At 44.7% G+C, this 17,148-nt stretch overlaps 2 protein-coding genes across 4 annotated transcripts in view; one reads left to right on the top strand and one right to left on the bottom strand.

Annotated features, from left to right (window-relative positions):
• SRP72 (signal recognition particle 72) overlaps positions 1 to 17,148 on the bottom strand; it is a 216,911-nt gene that overhangs the window by 171,105 nt on the left and 28,658 nt on the right. The gene's annotated exons all lie outside the window — the stretch shown is intronic.
• Positions 2,263 to 13,980, top strand: LOC308576948 (C-type lectin domain family 5 member A-like). Of its 3 annotated transcripts, none has more exons than XM_081177068.1 (7): positions 2,263 to 2,787; positions 4,185 to 4,273; positions 6,873 to 6,929; positions 8,942 to 8,995; positions 10,552 to 10,700; positions 11,196 to 11,305; positions 13,400 to 13,976. In XM_081177068.1, the coding sequence occupies exons 2-7, from the start codon at positions 4,195 to 4,197 to the stop codon at positions 13,515 to 13,517; spliced, it is 567 nt and encodes a 188-aa protein (XP_081033194.1). In that variant the 5' UTR covers positions 2,263 to 2,787; positions 4,185 to 4,194; the 3' UTR covers positions 13,518 to 13,976. The 3 variants fall into 3 exon arrangements, with proteins under 3 accessions (XP_081033194.1, XP_081033193.1, XP_081033195.1); XM_081177067.1 differs by having other exon boundaries at positions 2,266 to 2,745; positions 13,400 to 13,945; XM_081177069.1 differs by lacking the exons at positions 2,263 to 2,787; positions 4,185 to 4,273; positions 6,873 to 6,929 and adding an exon at positions 7,904 to 8,150 and having other exon boundaries at positions 13,400 to 13,980.

Below are 17,148 nucleotides of genomic sequence, written 5' to 3'. Positions count from 1 at the left end.
GGCAGTGGCGTAGCGTGGGGGGTGCCAGGGGTGCCAGCCGCACCGGGCGCAACATCTGGGGGGGCGCGCTCGCTGCCTCCGGAGTCGCCGAAGAGCCTCGGGCGCAGGCTGTAGCGGAGCCGCATGTCTCGCGGAACCGACGAGCTATGCGCGCGCCCGGGCTGAAGGCGTCCAGCAGGCAATGGCTCTCAGCACTCGTCCGGTCCTGCCAGGCAGCCCCTCCTCACAGCCCCGCCTCCGCTGGTGCTGCTGCAGCTGCTGGGCCGTTGCATTTTCCTCGCCTCTCTGCCCCCCTCCTCCTCCGGGCAAGCGGTGTCGTTTGGGCAGCAGCGCCAGCGGCAACTCGCAGGTTAGGGGTTGGGGGGCGCAAATTACTTGCCTTGCCCCGGGTTAGGGGGCGCAAATTACTTGCGTTGCCCCGGGTGCTGACAACTCACGCTACGCCGCTGCAAGCGGGAGATAACTATGATGCTATGGAAAACATGAATCATAACAAAAGCAGCATGGGAGGGTGGCTTGGAGACTACCAGAAAGCAATGGCGGAGCATTTCTTTCTGGTGCCCGGGGTGGGTAGGTGTGCCATGGGGGCCGTGCACACTGCTAGAGTGACCCCCGCCCACCGGAGCCAAGTGGGGCCATGCTGTGTCGCTTGCCCGGCCATGCAGTGGGGAGCCTGGCTGGCCAACTCCTTTGAAGGACACACACAAAAGTGGCTCAGGCTGGCAGGGCACAAGCCTGTTGTGTCCTCCTCAAGGCTATGTACACACTAGCAGCTTGAAACACGGAGAGGTTGGTTCTCCTTGCTGCGATTGGAGTCACATTCTTACGTTGCTGTATACACCAGAAAAGTGGGTGGGGATGTCTTTTCCTGATGCTCATTACTCAATTTATTTTCTTGTGCATGCAAACACACACACACACAGCTCCTATTCACCAGAGCTGTCGTCAAGAGTATGTGCAATGACTATCTGAAATGTACACATCTCAGCTTAACTGTGGCTTCTGTTTTCAAACCGGATGGAAGCTGGTTTGAGGGGGAACACATCAAACAGGAATATTTCTCAAGAAGCTACAAGATACCTACGGATTGTAGCTGATGTCATGTGCCCATGGCTTCAAACACCAGTGGTGGGAGCGCACTGGAGCCAGAGTAAACTGGAATGTGATGTTGTTGCTGGCAGGTGTCAGTCTTCAGAGACAATGGAGTGCACTTTTGCGGGTGACATCAAACTGCCACAATAGCGGCACCGAAACAACCTCCCTGGGGTGCAAATTTGGGCAGCATGTATGGCAGTCATAGGCTACCCAAATGACAAGACCCCTGACTCGGCCTTGCTGATGTGGTCCAAAGGAAAGCAGAGAAATATGGTTGATGTTAAGTTGTGGGTGAACATATCAGATGACACAGCGATTCTCCAAACAGCTCTTGTTTATTCACAGGTCAGAACGGAACTGAACTGAAAGGTTCAGCCAGCCTGCTTATATAGATAGAGCTCCACTACAATGTAACTATAACAACTTTCTGTAACTATCCAATCACTGAACGTCACTTTCGATCCCTTATTTGCATATGTGGAACTATCTACATTATCCCCCTGCTGGCCCAGGGTGAGAACTTCTGTACATAACAGTTGACATCTGCATGGCTGCAGGAATTGCCGGAAGGAGGCTTACAAAGCGCCGTCCATCCATCTTAGGGACTCTGGTTTTGTGTAGGTTTACTCCTCATGGTTTTATTTCTCCTAGATATGCTACCTTTCCAAACTGACGAGCCCCATCTGCCCTTTACAGCACATGCAAGCACTGCCTTCTGACCATTGGACCCACTATTGGTCTCGTTCACTGAATCCACTGGAGCCTGCAGGGGAAATCCCTAACTCACTCAGGGTTTGAGACCCATCGGCTACTCTCATCTGATTAGCCGGCCAGTCAAAGCCGTTCCCAGGGTGTGCAGGGTGAACTGAGTGCAGGGTGGGGGACCAAACGTACGCAGCCAAAAATCCAGCTGGATTTGATTTAATCAGGATTAGGCTATGTCACAGTGAACGCCCAACCGCTGGATTGGGGGAGTCTGTTTCAGAGTGTGCAATCAAATACAGTGGTGCCTCAGGTTACATACGCTTCAGGTTACAGACTCCGCTAACCCAGAAATAGTGCTTCAGGTTAAGAACTTTGCTTCAGGATGAGAACAGAAATCGTGCTCCGGCCGTGCGGCAGTGGCAGGAAGCCCCATTAGCTAAAGTGGTGCTTCAGGTTAAGAACAGTTTCAGGTTAAGAACAGACCTCCGGAACGAATTAAGTACTTAATCCGAGGTACCACTGTAAGACGCTCGCTTTTCTTTATTCAAAATATTTCTGAAATATACACTGCAGGGTGGGAAGAACTACCAAAAAGTGTTAGTTCCCCAAACTTCCGATCCGCAGAGTTACGCAATTTTGTGAGCCAGCCAAACTTTAGTCTGATTTCCAAAGGTCTCGGTCAGCAGGAAGCCATGAGAGAGAGAGAGGAAAAAATGATGTATGTCATAACTGGGATGTTGACACAGAGGAGGAAGAAAAAGAGGTAGAACCGTCGGCCAGGACTTTGGCTTACCAAGAGAGGGAAGGAGAAGAAATATTTCCCCTCTCTCATAGCGGAGGGTTAAAGGCAGGATCACGCAGAATATCGACAAAACAAGGAGTGAAAATCAAACGGTCTGAACTGAAGCGGAAAGCTTTCTCATCTTTACAGAGTCCTTCTAATAGGTAATATTTGCTTCTCATCTGGTTTTCTTTTTAAAGAAGAGTGTGAGTATATTTTCTATCAAATACAACACACACACACACACACACACACACACACACACACACACACAAATGCACATATAACATGGTTTGGTCATTTTAAGGGAAAATAGGATCAACTGAAGAAGGATTAGATGAATTAAGAAAAAACGAAAAGGAGATCTCTCTCATACCTTCCAACATTTCTCAGATGAAAATATGGGGATTACAGCCTCTCAGCTGAATCTACCTCACGTAGATTGTTGTAAAGAAAAAAATGTGTGAGGGAGGGGATTATGTACAACACCTACAGATAAATGGAATGAAATAAAATCTGCAAGCTGCCTTGAGTCCCTGTCAGGGGAAAAGGTGGGGAATAATAATAATAATAATAATAATAATAATAATAATAATAATAATAAAAATAATAGAAACTGTGAGAATGATCAGGAACATGATCAGGAGAGTAAATCCTATTGAACTCAGTGGGACTTAGTTCTGAGTAAAAATACTTAGGTTTGCTGAACAGTCTTTACCCAGTTACCTGGGATAAACTCAATTGAATACAGTGGGACTTACTTCTGAGTAGACAGTCTTAAGGCTCCATTTACAATAAAGGAATAAACACTTTACATGTTTCCTAAGAAATGGCAGGCTTTTGGTGCATTGCAATTAAATAAGTTAAAATGGATTTGTGACATTTTCCTTCAAAATTATAGGAAGGGCTTTGAATGCCAGTTTAACAATTTCCTTCATTTGGTGCAGGTATTTTACTTTCAGTATAAACAGGACTCTGTTTTTGCACCTACACACATACCACTTTTAATTGCTCTCGCAGACATGGAGGGGACGAAAATGGAACACTGAGACATTCTGAGATCAAATCAGAATCGGGACGGCTTCTGTAATTCCAGGGCTGTCCCAAGAAAATCAGGACACTTGGAGGGTATACTAGCCAACAAATATAGTCATTTGTTTTGATTATAGGTTATAGAAAATAATGAACATTGTAAGAGAGCGGAAATAGCCTTACCTATTGCAATATATTGAATATTATATTAAACAGAGTGTTCTTAATTCTACTTGTGGGATATACTGAGCTTTAAAGAAATGTAATCTGAATCCTGAAATACTGTCCATCGGGAGAGGGGGTTAATTTATATTTACACTTCAATCAATATTACTTTTGTAATAAATCTGAAAGAGCTGGTCTGTTGAGGATTCTTTGATCCTATCCAGCTAAAGTTGTGAATGCTTAAGGTAATTGTGTGACTAATAACTCGTTGGCTTCAATGGGGCTTGTTTTAAGCACAACTTATTTTTCATTGGATTGGATGCAACATGGGGTAATAAACTTGCTATTACATGTGACATAAACCATGATCTTTGGTTGCTAATAAAATACTACTGAACTCTTTCAGATTAGCCAACATGGCTTGGCAGCATATTGTTCCTGGAATAACCCTCTTGTTGCTCAAGCTTACAGGGACATCCCTGTTCCTTGTTTTCAGTAAGTATTGGTCAGGTTTTAGTTTCAAGGCTGCCTTTCTATTTTCATATTTATTTTCACTTGTGATAGCCATCATTTCTATTGTATTCTGTATGTGGCAATGACAATGTCCCCTTAGTGCTGTGAAAAAGTTGAATAGGAGATTACTAGGAAAGAAATAAAAGCTGCCAATATTATAATGCCTTTTTTAGCAAATCTGTGGTGAGCCCCCACCCGGAATACTGTGTACCGTTCTGATCTCAACACCTCAAAAAGGTGTGGAAAGGGTCAAGGAACACGATGAATAGGCTGGAACAAGCCCCCCATGAGGAAATGTTAAAGCGTGATGGACTTTTTACCTTGGGAAAAGGTAAAGGTGAGGGAGGCATCACAAAGGAAGTAGATACATAATACTGAATGTCAGGGGTACAGGGACAGAGGCACAGGGAAGGCAGGAGATGGAGAGCGATGGAGAGGAATCCCAGGACAGCGAGGAAGAGGATGACAATGACGCAAGGGATTCCATGAGTCTCTCCAGCGAATCAGAGGATTCCCAGAAGGGGGCGCCCGTGGTCAGGGCAAGGGGAGCCCCAGGGGGAGAGTGTCAGGAGTGGGGGGCCAGCAGGGGACCCCAAAGCGGCAGCTGGGAATCAGGGCCGGCTTCTCCACCAGAGCGCAGCGAAGGGGGGGAGGTTCCAGTGTGTCAGGGGAAACAGCTCCGGCAGCAGAGAAGGAGGAGGGCTCAGAGGAAGCCATTCTCCCGGAAGGGGAGGAGGGCAGTGAGGGGAGTAGCATAACTGTCAAAAGGAAGGTTAGAGGTTGGACGTGCGCGCCAAGTTCAAATATAGAGGCGCGCGGAAGTACAGGGAGCCCGGAGGAGGAGGAGCCAGGGCCAAAAGCACGCAGGAGGGGGGGAGAGCAGTCTGAGGATTCAGCGTCAGGAGAATCCCGAAGAAGCGGAACCCCAGCGGGCAGAAGGACCCTGCGGAAAAGGAAAGAGAGAAAGAGGTGGAGCAGCGTAAGCCTCTTAAACTGGTGTAGGGGAGGGACGGATTCAGAGGGGACTTCTACCGTCTAAGGTTAACAGACGTGGGGGCTGCGCGCCTCGGTTGTGGAATTTATTATGAACTGCAATAAACGTCCTTGTATATAAGAAGAACTTGGCGTTGGTCTTTCGTGAGCTGAGACCTGAGGCAGCCCTGACACTGAAGCAGAGGGTGATCTACGGGAGCTGAATGGTGGGAAATTCAGAACAGGCAAAAGGAAGTCTTTCTTCATGCGGCACATAGATAAAACCATGGAAATCGTTTTTTTTCCAGGATGCTATTATGGCCACAAACCTGGACGACCTTAAAAGAGGTTTAGTCAGCTTCATGTAAGGCAAGGCTAACAATGACTAAAAGCGATATGACGGTTGCTAGGGAACACAAGCGAGGAGTGTGCTATTGCACTTACATCATGCTTGGGGCTTCCAAAACTCATCTGGTCACTGTGAGAATGTAGGGCCATAGCAACGCCCCCGCCCCCAAGGCCTTTCTGAGAAAGGAGAAGTCTGTCAGGTGAACAAGGATGGCATTGATGGAACAGGCTCAAATGTTTATTATTGAAGGTTGTAAAGAGATGAGCAAACTCAGGAATGCACATGGCCGTGGTGATGTGGGAGATGGCAGGGAGGAGGGAGATGGCAGGAAGAAAGGAAACCAAGACCTTACATGGTAATAGGAACTTACTATAACTTTTGATTTCCCAGAAATCAGGTGGTTTACAAGAAATCAGGTGGCATTGTATTCTGCAAATGTATAAAAAGGGGGCGCACCCTGACTGGGTGGTGCAGATTGCAAACTTATTGCTCTGTACTTTTGTCCTGCATATGCAAATAAATCCTGTTAAATCCTGCAAGGTTGGTTGACATTTTGTGTGAATCTGTGCTCCGGGGACCCAATAGCAGATATGGAAAAGGTCCAACAAGAACAGAATGCTGGACCAGATACAGTGGTGCCTCGCAAGACGAAAAGAATCCGTTCTGTGATTCTCTTCGTCTACCGGTTTTTTCGTCTTGCGAAGCAAGCCCATTGACAGATTAGCGGATTAGCGCTATTAGCGGCTTTTAGTGGCTTATCGGCTTATCGGATCAGCTGATAAGCGGCTTAGCGGCTTAGAAAAAGGGGGGGAGGGAAAAAACCAGCAGGAACTCGCAAGACATTGTCGTCTTGCGAAGCAAGCCCATAGGAGATTCGTTTTGCGAAGCACCTCCAAAACGGAAAACTCTTTCGTCTAGCGAGTTTTCTGTCTTGCGAGGCATTCGTCTTGCGGGGCACCACTGTAGGCCTTTGTCCTGATCCTGCAAGCTGAGTGCTTCAAAGTGCCTTTGTACACATCCCTCAGTCATCCCTCAGAGCCATCAAGTGACCATTATCATCCCAATAGTGCAGATAAGGGGCTGACAGAAACAGAGGCTTGCCTAATAAGGCCATTAAGTGACATCGTCTGCTCTTAGTGCTTATGATGGACTTGCTCTCCTAGCCGACAAGGAAATATGACTGCATGCATACTGAATTTTAGCAGCCATGTTAAGGAGTGCTCATCAGACAGACACCATTCCAAATGTTCTTGTTTTCAGTTCCACAGATCTTCCCTAGGGGAAACTTCAGCTTCATTCCTGAGGAGAATTATACAGGTAACACTACAACAGTTCTCTGGGGAATCTCTGAGCTTAAATAAAGAAGGGTTTTGCAAACATTCTTGCTGAAAAATGCAATTCTTTTTTTCACCGTTTCCGCAACACTCATCGATCAATGATGAAATAGTCCTGATTTGCTGTCACTTTTATTTGACTTTATTTTGCAGTGAATCAGTAACGCAGTCACGTATCCAACCTTGATTGACTACATAATGTTGTGATGTCACACTCTATGCGCACCCTAATTGGCAAGGCTCAGCCACGGTACTACATCAGAAAGCATTTTCCTCTTTTGAATATGGTGACATCATAATGTAGCCAAATTTGATTTGCTACCAAATCTGAGACATCATTCTGTTCATGATGCAGTTCCTGACTGGCTGAAATAATCCATGTGACAGGAAGTAGAGAGAACCACCAGTCAGTTTGGCGGCGGGGTGGGGGTGGGAAGTGATGCTGAAACAGTTACAGCCAATAGAAAAGAAATGGTTCTTCACATAGCTGTCAACTTTTCCCTTTTCTTGTGAGGAATCCTATTCAGAATAAGGGAATTTCCCTTAAAAAAAGGGAAACGTTGACAGCTATGGTTCTTCACCAAACAGGATAGAATAAAAGGAGAATACTTATACAACAGAGAAGGAGAATCTCCAGTACACAGGCCAATCTAGGTTACTCAGGAGTTCTAATTTGGCCCATGAGGCCATTTCCCCCCAGCCATGTCCGTCTGTCTCATATTATGACATCAAGTGTGGGTCAGGTGAAGCCATGGATGTGTGCATTTTGAACCTTTTTACATTTGGCACCAAATGGAAGTCGTTCTGGAATTGGTTCCACTCAGGGGCTTAAAAGTAGTGCTGATCCCTGATGCAAGCAGGGTGTTATGTACTGAGTTGAATAGGACCCAAAAGGCAACAGTCTGATTGGTCCTAGAACAATAGGATTCAGAATGCAGCAGTCTGATTGGTCCTAGAACAATAGGGTCCAGAATGCAGCAGTCTGATTGGTCCACAGGAGCCACCCAATCCAGTTCCAGGTGGAAGTGAATCCGCAACCTGATTGGCCTACAGGAGAATCCCGGAATTAGCCAATCACGTGGGGCCCATTTTGTAAATAATGTATATAAGGCAGACATTCTGGGGGAACTTCCATTCCTCCTCAGCACTATGAGCTGAATAAAGAGCATGAAATCCACTCTCGACTCCGAGTATATTTCACAGGGTATAAAGATTAGGTGTTGACTGAAAGCGCTCTCTCTCTCTCTCTGTCTGCAGGGATCTTTGCAGCTATAGCTTGAAGTCATGATTCATTTAGGCTCTACAGTATTGAAATCAATTTTTAAAAAATAGTTTGAAAAGTTAATCATGACATAAAACTGATTGATTTCAGTGGGAACTAATTACAATTATGTACCTTTTATATTTGACTTCACTTAATAATGCTTTCTTTTGAAATGTTTAAGATTTTTTTGTTAACTTTGCTCTGCTAAACGTGCATTCTGCAGTTGACCTCCTCTGCAGGTTTTTTTTTAAAAAACCGTTTAGGATAATTTTTTAGGTAAAGGTAAAGGGACCCCTGCCCATTAGGTCCAGTCACGGATGACTCTGAGGTTGCGGCGCTCATCTTGCTTTACTGGCCGGGTCATGTGGCCAGCATGACTAAGCCTCTTCTCGCGAACCAGAGCAGCACAATTTTTTAGTTTCCTGTTAATTATGTTTCAATGAATGTTAATTGTATTTAAATGTATACTTTATATTTGACTTTCTTCAGTAAGATATTATTTTGAATTTTTTTATTTGCTGTTTTAATGAAGGTTGTAAACTGCTTTGAGACACCCCCCAGTATAAAAATGAAATGAAAAGTGAATAATTAACTCAGTCCAGATTGAACCCAAAGTATGGTATTTTTGGAAATACCTATCAAAATTTACCCCAAATCTAAATAGAAGAAGACTACAGTTGTACAGCTTTTCAAAGTTTATTAATAGAGGCCAAAAATATATTTGTTTTCAGAACAGCTGACTACTCCGAACCTGCCTGAAGCAAGAGCTACAATTGCAACCACAGGTATCATGTCATTTGATTATTTGGAAACAGAAACCAGTAGTATTAATTATATTGTGCTGTAAAAAAAAAAAAGAGGTGTTATGGATCTATTTTCTAGTCGGGAGAGAGCATGGGAGACTTTTAATGCTTTTCATAATAAATTGTTTATTTTTAAATGTATAGATTGAGGAGATGGAAAACAGGCAGGCAGGCACACACAGTCACAATAATAATCTTGAAGCTGCGTCATTCTGGTACCCTGAATGTTCTGGCAAGTCCCTGCAGGTGGTTCTTTTGTGGCACCAGTAACATATGAAAATCCACATCTCTGGGAATAGTAGTAACTACACAAGCTTTACACTACACAAGCGTCGAGGGACGCGGGTGGCGCTGTGGGTAAAAACCTCAGCGCCTAGGACTTGCCGATCGCATGGTCGGCGGTTCGAATCCCCGCGGCGGGGTAAGCTCCTGTTGTTCGGTCCCAGCTCCTGCCAACCTAGCAGTTCGAAAGCACCCCCGGCTGCAAGTAGATAAATAGGGACCGCTTACCAGCGGGAAGGTAAACGGCGTTCCGTGTGCTGCGCTGCCTCACCAGATGCAGCTTGTCACGCTGGCCACGTGACCCGGAAGTGTCTGCGGACAGCGCTGGCTCCCGGCCTATAGAGTGAGATGAGCGCACAACCCTAGAGTCTGGCAAGACTGGCCCGTACGGGCAGGCGGACCTTTACCTTTACCCTACACAAGCTTTAGAAGACATCTGAAGGCAGCCCTGCATAGAGAAGTTTTTAAAAAGTGTTTTATTATGATTTTGTATATGCTGGAAGCTACTATGGTTAAAAGTGAGACGATACTGCTTTAATTGTATGATGTGGATGTAGTTTAATTATAAACATGCAGAGGTTGCGAGTGGTTCCAGGGGACACAGTTGTAATAGGGACGATGACAACAACAACAACAACAACAACAACAACAACAACAACAACAACAACAACTTTATTATTTATACCCCACCCATCTGGCTGGATTTCCCCAGCCACTCTGGGCGGCTTCCAACAAAAGATTAAAAGTACATTAAAATACCAGTCATTAAAAACTTCCCTAAACATGACTGCCTTCGGATGGGACTCCTTGCCAATACATGTTCAGTGAACAGACTGGGGGGGGCAGGGGCAGAAAGCAAAGGAACACAGTTCTTTGGCAGTTAGATAAATATGTAACTAAACCAATACTCCTAAACTACACTGCCTTTTTTTCAATTTAACCTTCCATATATCCAGCTGGAGGCCTAAGAACCTTCTTGTAGATCTTGTCTCCATCCACTCATTGAAGGAAGAGGGACATACACAAAATTGCCCCACCTGCCCCTCAGTGGAGGCATGCATGCAGTTTCAGCAAGATCAAGAATGCCCAGCTAGGGTCTAGGAAAGCAGCAAGCAGGCACCTAAGATGGCATTTCAATGGGGGCAAAGTCCTTTCTGGTGGTGACAGTTTGTGAGTCACCATTCCCTTCTAGAGTTGGAATTTTCATTATTAATATTGAGTCCTTTATGTGTTCATCTCCTTTTATCATGCTGCAGTCCAGATTCCTCAGAAGCCTCCTACATGGGAAAGACACAGAGGGAGTGAATTTTGGTTTACTGAAACCAAGGAGGTTTGGTTCCACTGCCGAGTCGATTGCATGCAATGGAGCTCCGACCTAGCGATCATCAGTGATAGAAATGAACTGGTAAGATTGGGCCCACTTTGATGAGAAAAAAATGTGCCGCTGGAGTTAAATTTCTTTAACCAGGGATAAGGAGAGTTGAGAACATCTTGCACAGAATTCACACCATACCTGTAAAGCTCATCCAAGTCACATTTAAAGTACATGAATTTCCCCAAAGAATCGTGGGAATTGTAGTTTAAGTGTCCTGGGAACAACCTTTAAGACAATCTTCAGCAGTGTGGTGGCCTCCAGATGTTTTCTGCTGGCTGGAGTTGTAGCCAAAAGCATCTGGAAGCTACTAGAGTGACAAAAAGTGTGGTATCGTTTTCATGTGGTCTGAATGCTTCATTGTCCTTGAAGGCACAAATAGATTCTTCTGCCTTAATGGGAGCTGGAAAAAAACATCATTTTCATCTGGCCGTCCTTGCCAGTTGTGATTTCTTCTGCCCTGATTTTCCTCATTCATTCATTCATTCATTCATTCATTCATTCATTCATTCATTCTTCTCTTGCCAGGAGTTTATTCAGAATAAAACTGCAATAGGTTCTTATTTCATTGGACTAACATATACAGTGGCTCAAAACAAATGGCTATGGATCGACGGCACGGAACTCAAGAATAACCTGTATGTGTGATATTCTCTTTCACCCTTCTTATGGTGGGTGGGTTACATCCTCCATGGGGCATCGTCTTCACTCACTGGCCCTGTTTCTGGAAAGCTCTCTGTTGTATAAAGGGACCCCTGACCATTAGGTCCAGTCGTGACTGACTCTGGGGTTGCGGCGCTCATCTCGCTTTATTGGCCGAGGGAGCCGGCGTACAGCTTCCGGGTCATGTGGCCAGCATGACTAAGCCGCTTCTGGTGAACCAGAGCAGCGCACGGAAATGCCATTTACCTTCCCACCTATTTATCTACTTTGAGGTGCTTTCAAACTGCTAGGTTGGCAGGAGCAGGGACTGAGCAACGGGAGCTCACCCCGTTGCAGGGATTTGAACCGCTGACCTTCTGATTGGCAAGTCCTAGGCTCTGTGGTTTAACCCACAGTGCCACCCCCGTCCCTCTCTGTTGTATATAGTACTGGAATACCTTCAGATAAGATGATGCTCAGGATGACTTGATGCCAAAAAGGGTATCCTGCATATTGAGTTGCTGTCAAGAAGTGGTAATTTCAGCAAACGCAACTTTTCTCATGCCTGCATGGCAAGTTGCATCTGCCAGAATGCCCTCTTCTGCATTACTCTTGAAGATATATTCTTCAACATCTCACAGATGAAAACAAGGACACTGCCATAACATCTCTAGGCTCAGTTCACATGTAATGCTAAGTCCCAACAGGGCTTCCTCCCAAGGTGAGAGGAAGTGACCTAGGTGTAGTCTGGCAGGACAGCTTACTCTTTGGAATTAACCCCTTCATGCATTTAGACTTAAGCATATTGGTTATATGAAGCCGGTTACCCCACATGGTCCTGCTTTGAAAAAGACAAACCATGTGACAGAGTCTGGATCATATACTAATCCAAATGATGGGTTAGCCCACAGCAGTTCCCACATGCTTGTGCAATTGTGCTAAGTCATACTTTGGTTTAACATTACATATACGGTAAATCGGGTCCTAGTGTCACACCAAGAATCTCTGCCAGAATCCCTCCCCTGTTATTAATCATGGCTAAATTCCGCTCGCCATATGCTGCATTCATTCCCTCTTCCAATCAGCAGTTCGAATCCATGTTATGGGGTGAGCTCCTGTTGCTCTATTCCAGCTTTTCCCAACCTAGCAGTTCGAAAGCACGCCAGTGCAAGTAGATAAATAGGTACCACTGCGGCGAGAAGGTAAACGGCGTTTCAGTGTACTCTGGCTTCCATCACGGTGTCCTGTTGCGCCAGAAGCAGTTTAGTTGTGACCCACATGACCCAGAAAGCTGCCTGTGGACAAACACTAATTCCCTCGGCCTGAAAGCAAGATGAGCAATAGTCGCCTTTGACTGGACTTAACCATCCAGGGGTTGTTTACCTATTTTACCTATCGTTCCCTTTGACACATCCTGTACTGCACAGGTTTAAAAACTGTGTGTTTCTTCCTTTGCTTAGTGATCAGAACACAAGTGTTTTCTAGTATCTTGTTCCTTGTCTGCACAGTTTATTAAATTATGGTTTGTTTGTTTGATTGTCTGGACCTTGTCTGGTGGCTTCACTAATTTGCTGCTATCAAAGCCATGGTTTCGTTGGTGGCTTATTCAAATTGGTTTAACTATAAGGAGGCTATTGGTTAGTCAGTTTTCTCAGAAAAGTGAAACTGAAAGCAACTTACAACCTCGCATCATGTTGCAGGTTGGGGGTGAAGGTGGGACCTGAGTCTGAAAAAGCTGAGGACAACACCCCCAGGGAGTTTTTAGACTTTCCTAGGGAGTTTTGAAGCTGAGGGAGTTAACAAGCTGGCCAATAAGGCACCTCTTGTCCATTTACTAGTGCCATCTGGTTCCCCTGAGTACTAGCCTGAGAAGCAAAATGAGCATGGAGGAGCAACACTGGGAATTGGCCGTTTTGGGTGGGCAATGTCTGGGGCTTTGATCCACACAACCCCTTCCTCTGCTTCTCCATCAAAGTTAGGCTTCTCAGGAAAGGAGTTGCTGATCAGGGCCTTAGCCAATGATCAGCCATTATACTTAGTTGTAGCAAACACGGTCAACTTCACAGTTCTGCTGCACTCTGTTTTTACAGCTTTGCAATGAGACCCAAAGCGGCGGACGATGAATGTGCAACTCTTGCAGCAGGAGAACTGAAACCAGTGTCATGCCACCAGGAACACCACTGTATCTGTGAGAAGAATCCTAAGTAGTTCATCTGAAACAGCACCATGCAGTGACGTAACAAGGAAGAAGACAGAACCATGGACTTTTATGATGGGACATTCTCAGCTCTATCTGGGGGAGCCTTCTCCATGCAGAGAAGATGCTCTAACCCTTCCCTCAGGTTGGACTTCAAAGCAATGAATGGAAATGTTATGTACTGAAGTTCTCACCCTGGGCCAGCAGGGGGATACTGTAGATAGTTATGCAAATAAGGGATCGAAAGTGACGTTCAGTGATTGGATAGTTTTAGAAAATTGTTACAGTTACATTGTACTGGAGCTCTATATAAGCAGGCTGACTGAACCCTTCAGTTCTGTCCTGGCCTGTGAATAAACAAGAGCTGCTTGAAGAATCGCTGTGTCGTCTGATATGTTCACCCACAACATAACAGGAAAAGCATTATAATTTCCTAATAACTAAACCGTCTTTAAACCTGTCTCCAAGTCCACACACTGATGTGTGCTTTTCTATTTTACAATTTTGAACTGATAATATCAGAAATGTGTAAGCAGAATAAGAATGATTATTTTGAATCTTAGACGCTTTGGCCTAGTGTTGCGTGCTCTGCAATTCGTTTGAGCCATGAAAACTCCCAAGAGTCCAGCATAGGCCTAGCTTTTCTTTCTTTTGGAATGAGGCAACTGGTGGTTTACTAAGCCTTTTGTGTGATATATGGTTTATTTAAACATAGATACAGGCTGGGCATAGATAGCAGGTTCACAGTTTCTGAGGAATGTTGGAGGGCATGTCAGAATTAAACCCTGCCGCCTCACCCGTTTTCTAGCGGTGGGAGACACAAGCGCCGTTAAAATCTCACGTGAAGCAGGTGAGCTCCCTGTGCCTCTCTTCAGTCCATCTGAAACCCAACAACTTGATGACATCCCCAGTGGTGTGCAGTGAAATTTTTCGTAGGGGAACAGTTAGGGCCAGAGGCGAGGGAAATCATGCCTTCGTCCCTAAACTGGGCAGAAGCTTCTTGGGCTTTGGGAAGACGGCACCAGGGGAACATTTAGGGGACTAGCCTCTGGAAGAGGGAAGAATGACAAGCACTCTTGCAGGAAAAGATTTCCAAAGATGCCTGGGTTTCAGTTCCTGAAATGAAAACATAATGGCATTCCACCCACACCCCTAATTGCAGCTAGATAACGCAGGAAAAACACTGTGGGCACAGGAAAGCAACACGCAATGTTTAAAGATTATTATTGTATTAAAAAGGGGTGATTTGTTTATTTAGAATGTATATGTATATGTACATACATATACATATATATGTATATCTATATGTATATATATATATATATATATATATATATATATATATATATATATATATATATAGAGCTTAATCAGAAAAATCTCCAAGTGATGTACATGATAAAATAATTATCAATAAAACATAGATAAAATCGGCAACACTTTTTTTATTTAACCATTTATACATCATTTGTTTATTTTGCTCTGGCCTACATGCATTGCTGTACAGTACTGCATGTGTGTGAAAAGTCATGTATTTCAGCTCTGGGTAGCAAAGCACAGACAGATTTGCAAATTTGTGTGTGTGTGTGTGTGTGTGTGTGACAAATTTCAGAGGGGCCATCCGGTTAGGTTGCAATAATAGATTGTAATGGATTGCTTTGAAGTCATTTCAGCATCAGGTGGAAATGAAAATCTCCCCAACATCCATCTTGCTCCTGCTTTCATGCCGCTATCCTGTCCTGTATTTCACCAGAACAAAGATGGCAACCCTATTCGTGATGGAGAATCTCGTGTCTTATTTTAAGAGGTTATGACGTCAACCGTTATAATGCCGTGATCTACAGAGAAAAACCAAATTGACACCCCCCCCCCCCCGTTCTCACTAATTGTTCCTACCCAGCCATAATGGTTCTACCACTAGCTAGAGTGAGAGTTTGGGTGTTATGAAAGGGTAGCAAACGGTTAGCTATTTACTCTACTATGATTGCATTTCTTTTTTTTCCATGCATAATTTTTATTGGTTTACAGAAATCAAAGCACAAAATAAGCTGTATCAATAATCATATCATATGATTGCATTTCTTACTGCCAGGCAAGGGGAGATATGCTAGTAGGATTTTCTGCCTCAGGTGCTTCGGAATTTACAGTGCATTTCTAGACATGTCTAATTTCTATTAAACTGAATGGGGCTTATTCCCAATTCCCAAGCCTTCACAAATTTTTTTTTTGTGGGGGAGGGGGAAGAGTGTATCTGTATTATGTGCACTAGCACCTTGTCTTTAGTGTGCATGAATGTAAATATATTAGTCTTGTCACTTAAGCTGCAATTCTGTACACACTTATCTTAAAGTCAGACCTCTCAGTTCTTCTTTCTAAGTAGACATATATTGGTATGCACAGCCTGCCAATTGTCCAGGTCACATGCTGCAGCTGGTCAGGTTCACTTTAAATTCTTATTTATATTGTTGTTTTCCACTGAATCTTTCATTTATCCAGAAGGCCCAATTTCCTGTTTGCTTTTGAATCCTGGGCCCAGACTGTAGGGATGTAAAAAGGCACTGATTTTGTTCCGCTTCATATTTGTCATATGCAGTGCTGTTTCCATTGCACTGCAATTCAGTTTCCAACAAAAATGAGGCTATTTGCCTTGCTGTCAGCTATGGCGAAATCTGGCGTCATTCATTATCTTGTCATTACATTATCCCACGCCATTCATTTCAATGCAAAGGAGAGGCAAAGAATCTTGGGAAATGTAGTTTACCTCTCACAGAGCTACACCCTTAACAAACTACACTTCCAGTGGTTCTTTAAGGGTAAAGGTAAAGGGACCCCTGACCATTAGGTCTAGTCATGACCGACTCTGGGGTTGCGGCGCTCATCTCGCTTTATTGGCCGAGGGAGCTGGCGTACAGCTTCCGGGTCATGTGGCCAGCATGACTAAGCCACTTCTGGCGAACCAGAGCAGCGCACAGAAACACCATTTACCTTCCTGCCAGAGCAATATCTATTTATCTACTTGCACTTTTGAACTGCTAGGTTGGCAGGAGCAGGGACCGAGCAACGGGTGCTCACCCCGTCGCGGGGATTTGAACCTCCGACCTTCTGATCGGCAAGTCCTAGGCTCTGTGGTTTAACCCACAGCGCCACCCGCGTCCCTTCTTTAAGGGTAGTAGTGTGCTTTAAGTGTATGGTATTCTATGCAGCCTTAGTTCAGGGGGGAGAGATAAGTGTCTGGTTATGTATTGTTATGTATCATTTGTGGACCAAAAAGAACACCAGCAAATACGGGTCATATTTGCTGAAGTGATTTTCATTCCGAACATGAGATGAGTCAGTACTGGCATTTCCCACTCCTGTTTCCATTTCCATTGGATTTCTCCGACATCTCTACCAGACGATGACTTAAGGGTGCTTCCAGATGGAGCTGTTCATTCGCACAAAATTTGGTGGTCGTCCTCCACTTTCTGGTGCAATTAGCCCATCGCTTTTCTAAGTGCAATTAGTCCAATAAGAAAAAAGAAAGTTGCACCGGAATGTGCAAGTTAATGGCCAGTGGTCAACGACATTGTATGCAGAACATCGAGCTGGTGATTGCTCGACGAACAGGTGATGTCCTATCACCTCCCTGCAAGTTTTGTGCAA

This window comes from Podarcis bocagei (assembly GCF_964188305.1).
Source record: "Podarcis bocagei genome assembly, chromosome: 17".
NCBI classification, from domain to species: Eukaryota; Metazoa; Chordata; class Lepidosauria; order Squamata; family Lacertidae; genus Podarcis; species Podarcis bocagei.
The sequence above is the reverse complement of the archived record's forward strand: the minus strand, read 5'-3'. Positions and strand labels throughout refer to the sequence as shown.

Bases quoted from the DNA above. Each gene is read 5' to 3' on its own strand.
- LOC308576948 (XM_081177068.1), top strand. From the start codon at position 4,195: ATGGCTTGGCAGCATATTGTTCCTGGAATAACCCTCTTGTTGCTCAAG. The intron at 6,930-8,941 runs GTAACACTACAA...ATTTGTTTTCAG, and splicing joins TCCTGAGGAGAATTATACAG to AACAGCTGACTACTCCGAAC. The intron at 11,306-13,399 runs GTATGTGTGATA...CTGTTTTTACAG, and splicing joins ACGGAACTCAAGAATAACCT to CTTTGCAATGAGACCCAAAG.